General features: G+C 48.3%; 1 protein-coding gene across 6 annotated transcripts in view; it reads left to right on the top strand.

The window, feature by feature from the left end:
- Positions 1 to 14,379, top strand: part of dennd2da (DENN/MADD domain containing 2Da) — a 236,331-nt gene that overhangs the window by 203,612 nt on the left and 18,340 nt on the right. For all 6 annotated transcript variants that reach the window (XM_063065682.1, XM_063065683.1, XM_063065680.1 and 3 more), the window contains one exon: positions 5,792 to 6,028. In XM_063065682.1, coding sequence (XP_062921752.1) covers positions 5,792 to 6,028 — 237 coding nt within the window. The remainder of the gene's footprint in view (positions 1 to 5,791; positions 6,029 to 14,379) is intronic.

Below are 14,379 nucleotides of genomic sequence, written 5' to 3'. Positions count from 1 at the left end.
CCCCCCTTGTATCTAGTTTAAATACACTGGAGCCTCTGTATTAAAACCTACCTGCAAGAATATTCGTCCCCCTCCAGTTCAGATGTAAATCATCCTGCTGGAACAGATCCCACCTTCCCTGGAAAACTGCCCAATTATCTATAAATCTGAAGCCCTCCTTCCTACACCATGTCTTCAGCCACGTGTTGATCTGCGCTATCTTACTATTTCTAAAGCCGCCTGCACGTAGCACTGGTAGCAATCCTGAGATTGCTATCCTGGAGGTCCTGTCCTTTAACTTGGCGCCTAACTCCCTAAGCTCAACTTTCAGGACCTCTTCACTCTTCCTACGCACGTCATTGGTCCCTACATAGACCACAACATCTGGCTGCTCACCCTCTCTCTTGAGAATATTGAGAACTCGATCCGAGATATCATGAACCTTCGCACCAGGGAGGCAACAGACCATCCGGGATTCTCGATCTCTTCCACATAACCTCTTAACTGTCCCCCTTACTATTGAATCCCCTATCACTACTGCTCTCCTCTTTTTCCTCCTTCCCTTCTGAGCTGAGGGTCCTGTCTCAGTGCCAGAGACGCAACCACTGCAACTTGTCCCTGTTAGGTCATCCCCATCAACAGTATCCAAAACGATGTACTTATTATTGGTGGGAACGGCCACAGGGGTGCTCTGCTTATTCCATCTAATCCCCTTCCCTCTCCTGACAGTCACCCAGCTACCTGTCTCCTGACTCTTAGGGGTGACTATCTTCCTGAAACTCCTGTCTACTTCTGCCTCTGCCTCTGCCTCAGGAATGATCCAAAGTTCATCCAGCTCCAGCTCCAGTTACCTAACTCAGTTTGTCAGGGAGCTGCAGCTGGATGCACCTTTTACAGGTGTAGTCATCAGGGACAATTGTGCTTGCCCAGACTTCCCACATCCTGCAAACGGAGCACTCAACTGCCCTAACTGCTGCCTCCATTACCTACTCTTAAGGTAATTAGATTTATTAAAGGAACTTACCTGGCCTTACCTCACTTGGAGTGAAGCTCTTCCTCAGCCTCTGCTCGCCAAAGCCTTCCTACTCTGTCGCCCGCTACATCACCCACTCTATTAATCTTCTCACTTTTAAACACTCCCGCTGCCTCACAGTCTGACTTTCAGGCGCTTGTGCAGTTGTGCCCCATTCAACTGCCAAAGGAATAACTGACCTTCACAATCTTCTCGCTTTTAAACACTCCTGCTGCCTCACAGTCTGACTTCCACGCGCTTGCGCAGTGGTGCCCCATTCAACTGCCGAAGAAGCTATATAGCTGCAACAATACTTCTCGGCTCCTAAATTCAATTCCACGATTGATGAAGGCCAATACACCGTACGCCTTCTTAACCACAGAGTCAACCTGCGCAGCTGCTTTGAGCATCCTATGGACTCAGACCCCAAGATCCCTCTGATCCTCCATAGTGCCAAGAGTCTTACCATTAATACTATATTCTGCCATCATATTTGACCTACCAAAATGAACCACTTCACACTTATCTGGGTTGAACTCCATCTGCCACTTCTCAGCCCAGTTTTGCATCCTATCAATGCCCCGCTGTAACCTCTGACAGCCCTCCACACTATCCACAACACCTCCAACCTTTGTGTCATCTGCAAGCTTACGAACCCATCCCTCCACTTCCTCATCCAGGTCATTTATAAAAATCACGAAGAGCAAGGGTCCCAGAACAGATCCCTGAGGCACTCCACTGGTGACTGACCTCCATGCAGAATATGACCCGTCTGCAACCTTCTGTGGGCAAGCCAGTTCTGGATCCACAAAGCATTGTCCCCTTGGATCCCATGCCTCCTTACTTTCTCAATAAGCCTTTCATGGGGTACCTTATCAAATGTCTTGCTGAAATCCATATACAGTACATCTACTGCTCTTCCTTCATCAATGTGTTTAGTCACATCCTCAAAAAATTCAATCAGGCTCGTAAGGCACAGCCTGCCCTTGACAAAGCCATGCTGACAATTCCTAATCATATTATACCTCTCCAAATGTTCATAAATCCTGCCTCTCAGGATCTTCTCCATCAACTTACCTCACTGAGGTAAGACTCACTGGTCTATAATTTCCTGGGCTATCTCTACTCTCTCTCTTGAATAAAGGAACAAAATCCGCAACCCTCCAATCTTCCGGAACCTCTCCCATCCCTATTGATGATGCAAAGATCATCGCCAGAGGCTCAGCAATCTCCTGCCTCGCCTCCCACAATAGCCTGGGGTACATCTTATAAGGTCCCGGTGGCTTATCCAACTTGATGCTTTCCAAAAGCTCCAGCACATCCTCTTCCTTAATATCTACATGCTCAAGCTTTTCAGTCTGCTGCAAGTCATCACCACAATCACCAAGATCCTTTTCCATAGTGAATACTGAAGTAAAGTATTCCTTAAGTACCTCTGCTGTTTTCTCCAATTCCATACATACTTTCCCACTGTCACACTTGATAGGTTCTGTTCTTTCACGTCTTATTCTCTTGCTCTTCACATACTTGTAGAATGCCTTGGGGTTTTGCTTAATTCTGCCCGCCGAGGCCTTCTCATGGCCTCTTCTGGCTCTCCTAATTTCCTTCTTAAACTCCTTTCTATTAGCCTTATAATCTTCTAGATCTCTAACATTACCTAGCTCTCTGAACCTTTTGTAAGCTTTTCTTTTTGTAAGCATCTTTACCTTCCCCACTTTCCACAGGGGAAGTGATAGAAGTGCTACACCTGCCCATTTACCTGCATTCAGGGCCCCAAACAGTCCTTCCAGGTGAGGCAACATTGTATTTAACACTCGTGGTGTGACCTCCTCTACCCTGGTGAGACCTGAAGAAACTGGGTGCCCGCTCTGTCAAGCACCTCCGCTCCATCGCTCCATCTCCCAAAAGCAGAATTTCCCAGTGGCCATTCATTCTAATCGCTATCCCATTCCTATTCCGCCATGTCGGTCCATGGCCTCCACTTGTGCCAAGATGAGGCCACTCTCAGGGTGGAGGAGCAACACTTCACATTCTCCCTAGGTAGCCTCCAACCTGATGGCATAAACATTGATTTCTCCTTCTGGGGTATTTTTCCCTCCCCCTTCCCTCCCCCTTCCCTCCTCTTCCATCTCCACTCAGACCTCACCTGCCTATCATTTTCCCATGGTCAACTCTCCTCTCCTATAAGATTCCTTCTCCTCCAGCCCTTTACCTTTCCCAACCACCTGGTTTCATCTATCACCTTCTAGCTAGTCCTCCTTCCCCCACCTTCTTATTCTGGTGTCTTCCCCTTCATTTCCAGTCCTGATGAAGGGTCTCAGCCCGAAACATCGACTGTTTATTCATTTCCATACGCAAACACGAGAAAATCTGCTGATGCTGGAAATTCAAACAACACACAGAAAATGCTGGTGGAACGCAGCAGGCCAGGCAGCATCTATAGGGAGAAGTACAGTCGAAGTTTCAGGTTGAGACCCTTCGTCAGAACTAATGGAAAAAAGAGATAGTAAGAGATTTAAAAGTGGGAGGGGGAGGGGGAGACCCGAAATGATAGGAGAAGTCAGGAGAGGGAGGGATGAAGCTAAAAGCTGGGAAGTTGATTGGCAAAGGGGATACAAGGCTGCAATACATAGGATGGAAGGCTTTGGAAGAAAGAAAGGGGGAGGGGAGCACCAGAGGAAGATGGAGAACAAGCAAGGAGTTATTGTGAAAGGGAAAGAGAGAAAAAAAAATTTTTAAATTAGGGATGGGGTAAAAAGGGGAGGAGGAGCATTAACGGAAATTAGAGAAATCAATGTTCATGCCATCAGGTTGGAGGCTACCCAGATGTTACATAAGGTGTTGTTTCTCTAACCTGAGTGTGCCTTCATCTCGACAGTAGAGAAGGCCATGGATTGATATATCGGAATAGGAATGGGACGTGGAATTAAAATGTGTGGCCACTGGGAGATCCTGCTTACTCTGGCGGACAGAGCGTAGGTGTTCAGTGAAGCGGTCTCCCAGCCTGCGTCGGGTCTCGCCAATATATAGAAGGCCACATCGGGATCACCGGACACAGTATATCACACCAGCCGACTCACAGGTGAAATGTCACCTCACCTGGAAGGACTGTCTGAGGCCCTGAATGGTGGTGAGGGAGGAAGTGTAAGGGCACTTGTTCCGCTTACAAGAATAAGTGCCAGGAGGGAGATTGGTGGGGAGGGATGGGGGGGACGAATGGACAAGGGAGCAATCCCTGCAGAAAACAAAAAGTTGGGGGAGGGAAAGATGTGCTTTGTGATGGGATACAGAGAATTACATGTTGGACGTGGAGGCTGGTGGGGTGGTAGGTGAGGCAAAGAGGAACCCTATCCCAGTGGGGTGGCGGGAGGATGAGGTGAGAGCAGATGTGTGTGAAATGGGAGAGATTCATTTGAGGGCAGAATTGATAGTGGAGGAAGGGAAGCCCCTTTCTTTAAAAAAGGAAGACGACTTCTTCCATCCTATGATACTCACCCTTCTCCAGCCTTGTATCCCTTTTGCCAATCAACTTCCCAGCTCTTAGCTTCATTCCTCCCCCTCCTGTCTTATCCTATCATTTCAGGTCTCCCCCTCCCCTCCCACTTTCAAATCTCTTACTATCTCCTTTATCTGTTAGTCCTGACGAAGGGTCTCGACCCGAAACATCGACTGTACTGGCCTGCTGCATTCCACCAGCATTTTGTGTGTGTTGTTATTCATTTCCATAGATGCTTTGTGATCTGCTACTCCATCATTTTGTGTGTGTTGTTATCCATTTCCATAGATGCTTTGTGATCTGCTGCTCCATCATTTTGTGTGTGTTGCTCTTTATTTCCAGCACCTATAGAATCTCTTGTGAATATTGAAATACAGAGTGAACGTGGAGAGGATGTTTCCTATAGTAGGTGAGTCTAGGACCAGAGGGCACAGCCTCAAAATAGAGGGACATCCATTTAGAGGAATTTCTTTAGCCAGAGGGTGGTGAATCTGTGGAATTCATTGCCATGGACAGCTGTGGAGGCCTAGTCATTGAGTATTTTAAAATGGAGGTTGGTGGAGCCTTGATTAGTTTGGACATCGAAGGTTACTGAGAAAAGGCAGTAGAATGGGGTTGAGAAATCAGCCATGATAGAATGGTGGAGCAGACTTAATAGGTGGAATGGCTTAATCCTCCTATTTTTTATGGTCCTACTCCAAGATCAATCTAACCATTCCCTCCAGTTTTCTATCATCCATGTATCTATCTGACAGTCCCTTAAGCGTCCCTAACCTATCTGCCTCTACCACCATGCCTGGCAGGACATTCCATGCACCAACCGCTCTGTTTAAAAAAACTTACTTCTGATATTCCCCCTTACCAATCACCTTAAAATTATGCCCCACGTATTAGCCATTTCCACCCCTGGGAAATGTCTCTGGTTGTCCACTCGGTCTATGCCTCTTATCATCTGGTACATTACAAACAAGTCACTTCTCATCCTCCTTCACTGCAAAGAGAAAAGCTCTCTCAACCTTTCCTGATAATATCATGCTCTCTAATCCAGCTGCTTATCTTCTCTCTATGTTAAGACATAAGCCCATTTAGTCTGCTTGCTACTCAGTCATGGTTGATTTTCCCAACTCCATTGTCCCACCTTCTTCCTATACCCTTTCACCCCCTTACCAATCAATATCTGCCTTAAATGCACCCAATGGCTTGGTAAATTAGGGCATGTGTGGGTAAGGATGGAGCTGATCTTTCAGATGACATTGACTTCAGAGTGATACTATTGACATGCCTCTGCACTTGTCTCCCAACAGCGAGTGAGGAGTTGAATGACTTGGTGACAAACACCTTTGTGCTTTTTTTTGTTAAAATCATTGGCCACTATTCCGCACACCTCAAGCGAAACAAGGACTGCACCGTCTTCCAAGAGAAAGATTTCCGGAAATCCATCGCGTCCAAGTCCATACGGAGGTTTCTCAAAGTGTTCATGGCAACCCAGATGTTCTCATTGTTTGTTGAGGACCTTCAGGGCCACCCATTCTCTGAGGAAGGTAAGTCAGGAGAACTATTGGATAACTGAGTACAGGTTTGGATGTTATGTTGAAGTTCCATAAGTCATTGTTGTTCCTAATTTGAAGTATTAGATTAGATTAGATTATGAGGACACTTAGTCCTCGTTTATTGTCATTTAGAAATGCACGCATTAAAAAATGATACAATGTTCCTCCAGAATGATTTCACAAGAAACACAGGACAAACCAAGACTAAAACTGACAAAACCACATAATTATAACATATAGTTACAACAGTGCAAAGCAATACCATAATTTGATAAAGAGCAGACCATGGGCACGGTAAAAAAACGTCTCAAAGTCCCGATAGCCCCATCATCTCATGCAGACAGCAGAAGGGAGAAACTCTCCCTGCCACGAACCTCTGAGCGCCGCAAACTTGCCGATGCAGCACCATTGGAAGCAGCCGACTCTGAATCCGTCCGAAAACTTCAAGCCTCCGACCAGCCCTCCAACACCGAGCACCGAGCACCATCCTCTGCCGAGCACTTCAACCCCACAGGCATTTCAGAAGTTTCACCAGATGTTCCTCTGTGCTCTCACGTCTGTCTCCATCAAATCAGGATTGTGCACGGCCCCCTGCTTGACAGATATTATGTGTAGCTCTGGTCATAAGACCATAAGACATATGAGCAGAATTATGCCATTCAGCCCCTTGAGCCTGCTCCGTCCCTCCATCATGGCTGATCTCGGATCCCACTCAACCCCAAACACTTGCCCTCTCACCATAGCCTTTGATGCCCTCACCAATCAGGAAACAATCAACTTCCGCCTTAAATATACCCACAGACTTGGCCTCCACTGCAGTCTGTGGCAGAGCATTCCACAGATTCACTACTCTCTGGATAAAAAATTCCTCTGTACTTCTGTTCCAAAAGGTTGACCCTCAATTTTGAGGCTGTGCCCTCCTGTTCTGGAGACCCCCACCAGAGGAAACATCCTCTCCAGATCTACCCTATCTAGCCCTTTCAACATTCAGTAGGTTTCAATGAGATCCTTCCGCATTCTTCTAAATTCCAGTGAGTACAGGCCCAAAGCTGCCAAATGCTCCTCATATGTTAACCCTTTCATTCCTGGAGTCATCCTGGTGAACCTCCTCTACACTCTGTCCAATGACAAAACATCCTTTCTCAATTATGGGGCCCAAAACTGTTGACAATACTCCAAGCAACACTCATAAAAGTTGCTGGGGGAACGCAGTAGGCCAGGCAGCATCCCTAGGAAGAGGTACAGTCAATGTTTCCGGCAGAGACCCTTCGACAGGACTAACTGAAAGAAGAGATTTGAAAGTGGGAGGAGGAGGAGGAGATCCGAAATGATAGGAGAAGACAGGAGGGGGAGGGATGGAGCCAAGAGCTGGACAGTTGATTGGCAAAAGGGATATGAGAGGATCATGGGACAGGAGGCCTAGGGAGAAAGAAAAGGGGGAGGGGTGAAGCCCAGAGGATGGGCAAGAAGTATAGTGAGAGGACAGAGGGAGAAAAAGGAGAGAGAGAGAAGAAGAATATATATATTAAATAAATAAACAACAGATGGGGTACGAGGGGGAGGTGAGGCATTAACAGAAGTTAGAGAAGCCAATGTTCATGCCATCAAGTTGGAGGCTACCTAGACGGAATATAAGGTGTTGTTCCTCCAACCTGAGTGTGGCTTCATCTTGACAGTGGAGGAGGCCATGGATAGACATATCAGAATGGGAATGGAACGTGGAATATATAGAAGGCCAGATCGGGAGCACTGGACACAGTATATTACCCCAGCCGACTCACAGGTGAAGTGTTGCCTCACCTGGAAGGACTGTCTGGGGCCCTGAATGGAAGTGAGGGAGAAAGTGTATGGGCATGTGTAGCAAGGATAAGTGCCGGGAGGGAGATCGGTGGGGAGGGATGGGGGGAACGAATGGACAAGGGAGTCGCAGTTGGGGCGGAAAGATGTGCTTAGTGGTGGGATCCCGTTGGAGGTGGCGGAAGTTATGGAGAATTATATTTTCGACCTGGAGGCTGGTGGGGTGGTAGCAGAGGACCAGGGGAACCCTATTCCTCGTGGGGTAGTGGGAGGATGGGGTGAGAGCAGATGTGCGTGAAATGGTAGAGATGCGTTTGAGAGCAGAGTTGATGGTGGAGGAAGAGAAGCCCCTTTCTTTAAAAAAGGAGGACATCGCCTTCGTCCTGGAATGAAAAGTCTCATCCTGAGAGCAGATGCGGTGGAGACGGAGGAATTGCGAGAAAGGGATGGCATTTTTGCAAGAGACAGGGTGAAAAGAGGAATAGTCCAGATAGCTGTGAGAGTCCGTAGGCTTATAGTAGACATCAGTAGATAAGCTGTCTCCAGAGATAGAGACAGAAAGATCTAGAAAGGGGAGGGAGGTGTCGGAAATGGACCAGGTAAACTTGAGGGCAGGGTGAAAGTTGGAGGCAATGTTAATGAAGTCAACGAGCTCAGCATGCGTGCAGGAAGCAGCGCCAATATAGTCGTCGATGTAGCAAAGGAAAAGTGGGGGACAGATACCAGTATAGGTTTGGAACATGGATTGTTCCACAAAGCCAACAAAAAGGCAGGCATAACTGGGACCCATACAGGTGCCCATGGCTACACCTTTAGTTTGGAGGAAGCGGGAGGAACCAAAGGAGAAATTATTAAGAGTAAGGACTAATTCTACTAGACGGAGCAGAGTGGTGGTAGAGGGGAACTGGTTAGGTCTAGAATCCAAAAAGAAGCGGAGAGCTTTGAGACCTTCCTGATGGGGGATGAAAGTATATAGGGATTGGACCTCCATGGTGAAAATAAAGCGGTGGGAGCCAGGGAACTTAAAATCATCGAAAAATTTCAAAGCGTGAGAAGTTTCACAAACGTAGGTAGGAAGGGATTGAACAAGGGGGGATAAAACAGTGTCAAGGTATGCAGAAACGAGTTCGGTGGGGCAGGAGCAAGCTGAGACAATGGGTCTACCTGGACAGGCAGGTTTGTGGATCTTGGGTAGGAGGTAGAAACGGGAAGTGCGGGGTGTGGGAACTATAAGGTTGGTAGCAGTGGATGGGAGATCCCTGAGCGGATAAAGTTCGTGATAGTGTGGGAGACAACGGCCTGGTGCTCCTTAGTGGGGTCATGATCGAGGAGTAAATAAGAGGAGGTATCCGCGAGTTGTCCTGTGTCTCGGCAAGGTAGAGGTCAGTATGCCAGACTACAACAGCACCCCCCCTTATCGGCGGGTTTTATAGTGAGGTTGGAATGGGTGCAAGGTGCGGTGAAGTCGATATGGTTGATGTCCCGTCGGCAGTTAGCAATAAAGAGATCCAGATCAGGCAGAAGACCAGAGCGGGGTGTCCATGAAGAGGAGGAGGGTTGAAGATTGTCCAGCTCTTGGCTTCATCCCTCCCCCTCCTGTTTTGTCCTATCATTTTGGATCTCCCCCTCCCCCTCACACTTTCAAATCTCTTACTAGCTCTTCTTTCAGTTAGTCCTGACAAAGGGTCTCAGCCCGAAACGTCGACTGTACTTCTTCCTAGAGATGCTGCCTGGCCTGCTGCATTCCCCCAGCAAGTGTGCCTGCCCTGACTCGTATCTTATAAAGGCTCTGCATTATCTCCTTATTTTTATATTCTATTCCCCTTAAAATAAATGCCAACATTTCACTTGCCTTCTTTACCAAAGACTCAACCTGTAAATTAACCTTCTCCTCATTTAGATAATATTCTGCACTACTGCTCCTTTTACCAAAATGCATTATCATACATTTCCCAGCACTGTATTCCATCTGACACTTTTTTGCCCATTCTTCCAATTTGTCTAAGTCCTGCTGCAATCACATTGCTTCCTCAGCACTACCTACCCCTCCACCTATCTTCGTATAATCCGCAAACTTTACCAAAAAGCCATCAATTCCATTATCCAAATCATTGACAAACAATGTGAAAAGCAGTGATTGCAATACTGACCCCTGATTGTTACTGATAGCCAACCAAAAAAGGCCCTTTTTATTTCCACTCACTACCTACTGTCTGTCAACTATTCCACTATCCATGCCAGTACCTTTCCTGTAATACCATAGGATTTTATTTTGTTAAGCAGCCTCATGTGTGGCACCTTATCAAGTGCTTCTGAAAATCCAAGTTAACTACATCCACTGCCTCTCCTTTGTCGACGCCATTTGTTACTTCCTTGAAACAGTCTTGACAGATTTGTTTCCTTTTACAAAAACTATGCTGACTTTGACTTATTTTATCATTAGTCTCCAAAACTTCATCCTTAATAAAAGCCTCCAACACTTTCCCAACCAACTGGCCCATAGCCTCCTTTCTTTTGCCTCCTTCCCTTCTTAAAGAGTGAAGTGACATTTGCCATTTTCCATTCCTCAGGGACCATGCCAGAACCAAGTGATTTTTAAACGATCATGACCAATAATCATGAGCAACCTGTCTCAGGACTCTGGGATATAGTCCATCTGGTCCAGGTGACTTATCCACCTTAAGACCTTTGAGCTTCCCTAACACTTTTCCCTTTATAATAGCAATGGCACTCACTCCTGCTCCATGACACTCATGGACCTCTGGCACAATGCTAGTCTCTTCCACAGTGAAGACAGGTGCAAAGTACACATTGTTCATCTGCTATTTCTTTGTCCCCATTACTACCTCACCAGCATCATTTCCCAGTGGTCCAATATCATCTCTCACCTCCCTTTTTCTTTGTATATAACTGAAAAACTGGTATCCTGCTTTATATTATTGGCTAGTCTGCCTTCATATTTCAGTTTTTCCCTTCTTATAGCTTTTTTTGGTTGCCTTTTGTTGGATTTTTAAAGCTTCCTAATCATCCAACTTCCCACTCACTTTTGTTACCTTAGATGCCCTTTCCTTGGTTTTTATGCAGTCCTTAACTTCCCTTGTCAGCCACGGTTGCCTACCCCCAGCATTTGAGAACTACTTCCTCTGTGGGACATAGCTATCTTGCACCTTGTGAACTATTCCCAGAAACTTCAGCCATCTCTGCTCTGCCATCATCCCTGCCAGTATCCTCCTCCAATCCACCTGGGTCAGCTCTTCTCTCATGCCTCTGTAATTCCCTTTATTCAGGCGATACTGATACAAGTAACTTATGCTTCTCCCTCTCAAACTGCAGTATGAATTCAGTCATATAATGATCACTACCTCCTACATTAAGCTCCCTAATAAGATCTGTGTTAGTACACAACACCCAATCTCAGATGGCCTTTCCCCAAGTCAGCTCAAACAGAAGCTGCTCTAAAAAGACATCTCGTAGGGCAAGGGTGTCAAACTCATTTTAGCTCACGGGACGGATTGGGCAAAATGCCACTTCATGCGGGCCGGATCAGTTATGCACGCGTGCGTGCTCCCACAGCTTTTGTTGCCTTCGTTTTTTCAACCTGCCGTCATGTGTCTCAGTCTCTGCTATAACTACAAAGTGTTTCACTTTACGAATTTCGTTTCTTATAGAAACATAGAAAATAGGTGCAGGAGTAGGCCATTCGGCCCTTTGAGCCTGCACCGCCATTTATTATGATCATGGCTGATCATCCAACTCAGAACCGCACCCCAGCCTTCCCTCCATACCCCCTGACCCCCGTAGCCACAAGGGCCATATCTAACTCCCTCTTAAATTGCCTAGCAAGCATTATTTTTATGATTGGTATTAACTTACAGTCGTAGGCTACAAGAAAGTTGTGATGAGAGAGAGAAAAAACAATGCTATTTTGGCTAAGATTGTTTTGGGAGCCACACCCTTTCCATTAATAAACCATTTGAAATCAAACATTAGCAGACACAAATGTAGACCTAACGAAACAAATTGTAGATGTAGGCCATACAACTGCACCTAATTTTTATTAGCCTGCTTCCAGCAATCAAACTCAGACAATGAACCCAGTCAGCCTCTAATTTTTATTGAAGTGTTCACATTTATAATAATAGAATAGTCAGAAAATGAATGAATCACAATATTATGACACTCAATATTTCATAATGCATTTTGCTTTCGTGTCACAGTGTCACTCATTTTTCACTTGCTGCTTCCAGACACCTGACATCTCTTAGCTTTTACCAGCCTGTCAACATCAGGGATCAGTTCTGGGCAGTTGTGATTTTCATAATGTTGTAGCAATGTACTACACACAGCGCTAGAATAACCACACAGAGTCGGTGAGTTAGAGTTGCGATGAAAAGAGATTTATTCAAACTTCGCGGCCCGCTTTAAAGCCTTCCCGTTCCCACCCTCCCTGGGCGGGATTGCTGTGGGGAATGCATATTCCCAGACCCTTTCTGCGTGTGGGATTTTCCCCCTGCTGGTGAAGATGGCCTGGCGCCCTTTTTGGGGCCGGCCCTCTGCCTGCGCGCGCTGTTGTGAGCTGGTTCGTGGGTGCCAGAAAGTGGGTCGCCACATAACCCCCCCCCCCCCAGAACCAGCGATACCTCCCCCAATGTCCACAGTCTGGATCGGCCTCTGTTTGGGAGGTCTGCCCCTGCGCCGCGGTGCCTGAGCCTGGACCGGTTGCACCAAGTCTACATGGGCCGGTTTGAGTCGGTCCACCGTGAAAACCTCCTCTCTCCCCCCAGTGTCCAGCACGAACGTGGACCCGTTGTTCCTGATCACCTTAAACGGTCCCTCGTAGGGCCGCTGTAGCAGTGCCCGGTGTCTGCCCCGTCGTACAAAAAGAAACTTACAGTTCTGCAGGTCTTTGGGTACGCAGGTCGGGCTCTGTCCGTGCTGTGAAGTGGGGATGGGGGCCAGGTTACCGAGCCTCTCCCGTAGTCTGTCCAGGACTGCTGTGGGTTCCTCCTCTTGCCCCCTTGGGGCTGGTATGAACTCTCCTGGGACGACCAGGGGCGCGCCGTACACCAACTCAGCCAACGAGGTGTGTAGATCCTCCTTGGGCGCCGTGCGGATTCCGAACAGGACCCAGGGAAGTTCGTCCACCCAGTTAGGTCCCTCCAGGCGAGCCATGAGAGCCGATTTCAGGTGACGGTGGAAGCGCTCCACCAGTCCGTTCGACTGTGGGTGGTAGGCAGTTATGTGGTGTAGCTGTGTTCCTAAAAGGCTGGCCATAGCCGACCACAGGCTGGAGGTGAACTGGGCACCCCTGTCGGAGGTAATGTGGGCCGGTACCCCAAAGCATGCTACCCAGGTTGCGATCAGTGCTCGGGCACAGGATTCGGAGGTGGTGTCGGTGAGCGGGACTGCCTCTGGCCATCTGGTGAACCGGTCTATCATAGTTAGGAGGTACCGCCCTCCTCGCGACACTGGCAGGGGCCCCACGATATCCACATGAATGTGGTCGAACCTCCGGCGAGTGGGTTCGAACCACTGCGGCGGAGCCTTGGTGAGCCGCTGCACCTTGGCCGTTTGGCACTGCATGCACGTTTTGGCCCATTCACTGACCTGCTTACGAAGTCCATGCCACACGAACCTGTTGGCGACCAGCCGGACGGTTGTCCTGATGGAGGGGTGCGCTAAGTTGTGAATGGACTCAAAAACCCGCCGGCGCCAGGCTGCTGGGACGACGGGGCGGGGTTGGCCGGTAGCTACGTCACATAGTAGGGTCCTCTCACCTGGGCCTACGGGGAGGTCTTGAAGCTGTAAACCGGAGACTGCAGTCCTGTAACTGGGGATCTCAGTGTCTGCCTGCTGTGCCTCTGCCAGCGCTGCATAGTCCACCCCCTGGGACAGGGCCTGTATGGTAGGTCTGGAAAGTGCGTCCGCCACGACGTTGTCCTTTCCCGAGACATGCTGGATGTGCGTCGTGTACTCGGAGATGTAGGACAGATGTCGCTGCTGGCGGGACGACCAGGGGTTGGACACCTTAGTGAATGCAAAGGTAAGCGGTTTGTGGTCTGTGAACGCGGTGAAGGGCCTACCTTCTAAGAAGTACCTGAAATGCCGGATTGCCAGGTATAGTGCCAATAGCTCCCGGTCAAAAGCACTGTATTTGAGTTCGGGTGGTCATAGTTGTTTGCTGAAGAACGCCAGGGGTTGCCAGCGACCCTCGATGAGTTGTTCCAGCACTCCACCGACCGCTGTGTTGGATGCGTCCACCGTGAGGGCAGTAGGAACGTCCGTTCTGGGGTGCACTAGCATCACAGCATTTGCTAAGGCTTTTTTGGTTTTAACGAAAGCGGTTGCGGCCTCTTCGTCCCAGGTATTGTCCTTGCCCTTACCCGACATCAGGGTGAACAGGGGGCGCATGGTTCGGGCTGCTGAGGGGAGGAACGGTGGTAAAAATTCACCATACCCACGAATTCCTGCAAGCCTTTGATTGTGTTGGGTCAGGGGAAGTGGCGGACCGCGTCTACCTTGGTGGACAGCGGGGTTGCCCCGTC

The sequence above is a fragment of the Mobula hypostoma genome, chromosome 13, assembly GCF_963921235.1.
Source record: "Mobula hypostoma chromosome 13, sMobHyp1.1, whole genome shotgun sequence".
Classification (NCBI taxonomy): domain Eukaryota; kingdom Metazoa; phylum Chordata; class Chondrichthyes; order Myliobatiformes; family Myliobatidae; genus Mobula; species Mobula hypostoma.
Note: the sequence above shows the minus strand (reverse complement) of the source record. Positions and strands in the feature narration are given on the sequence as shown.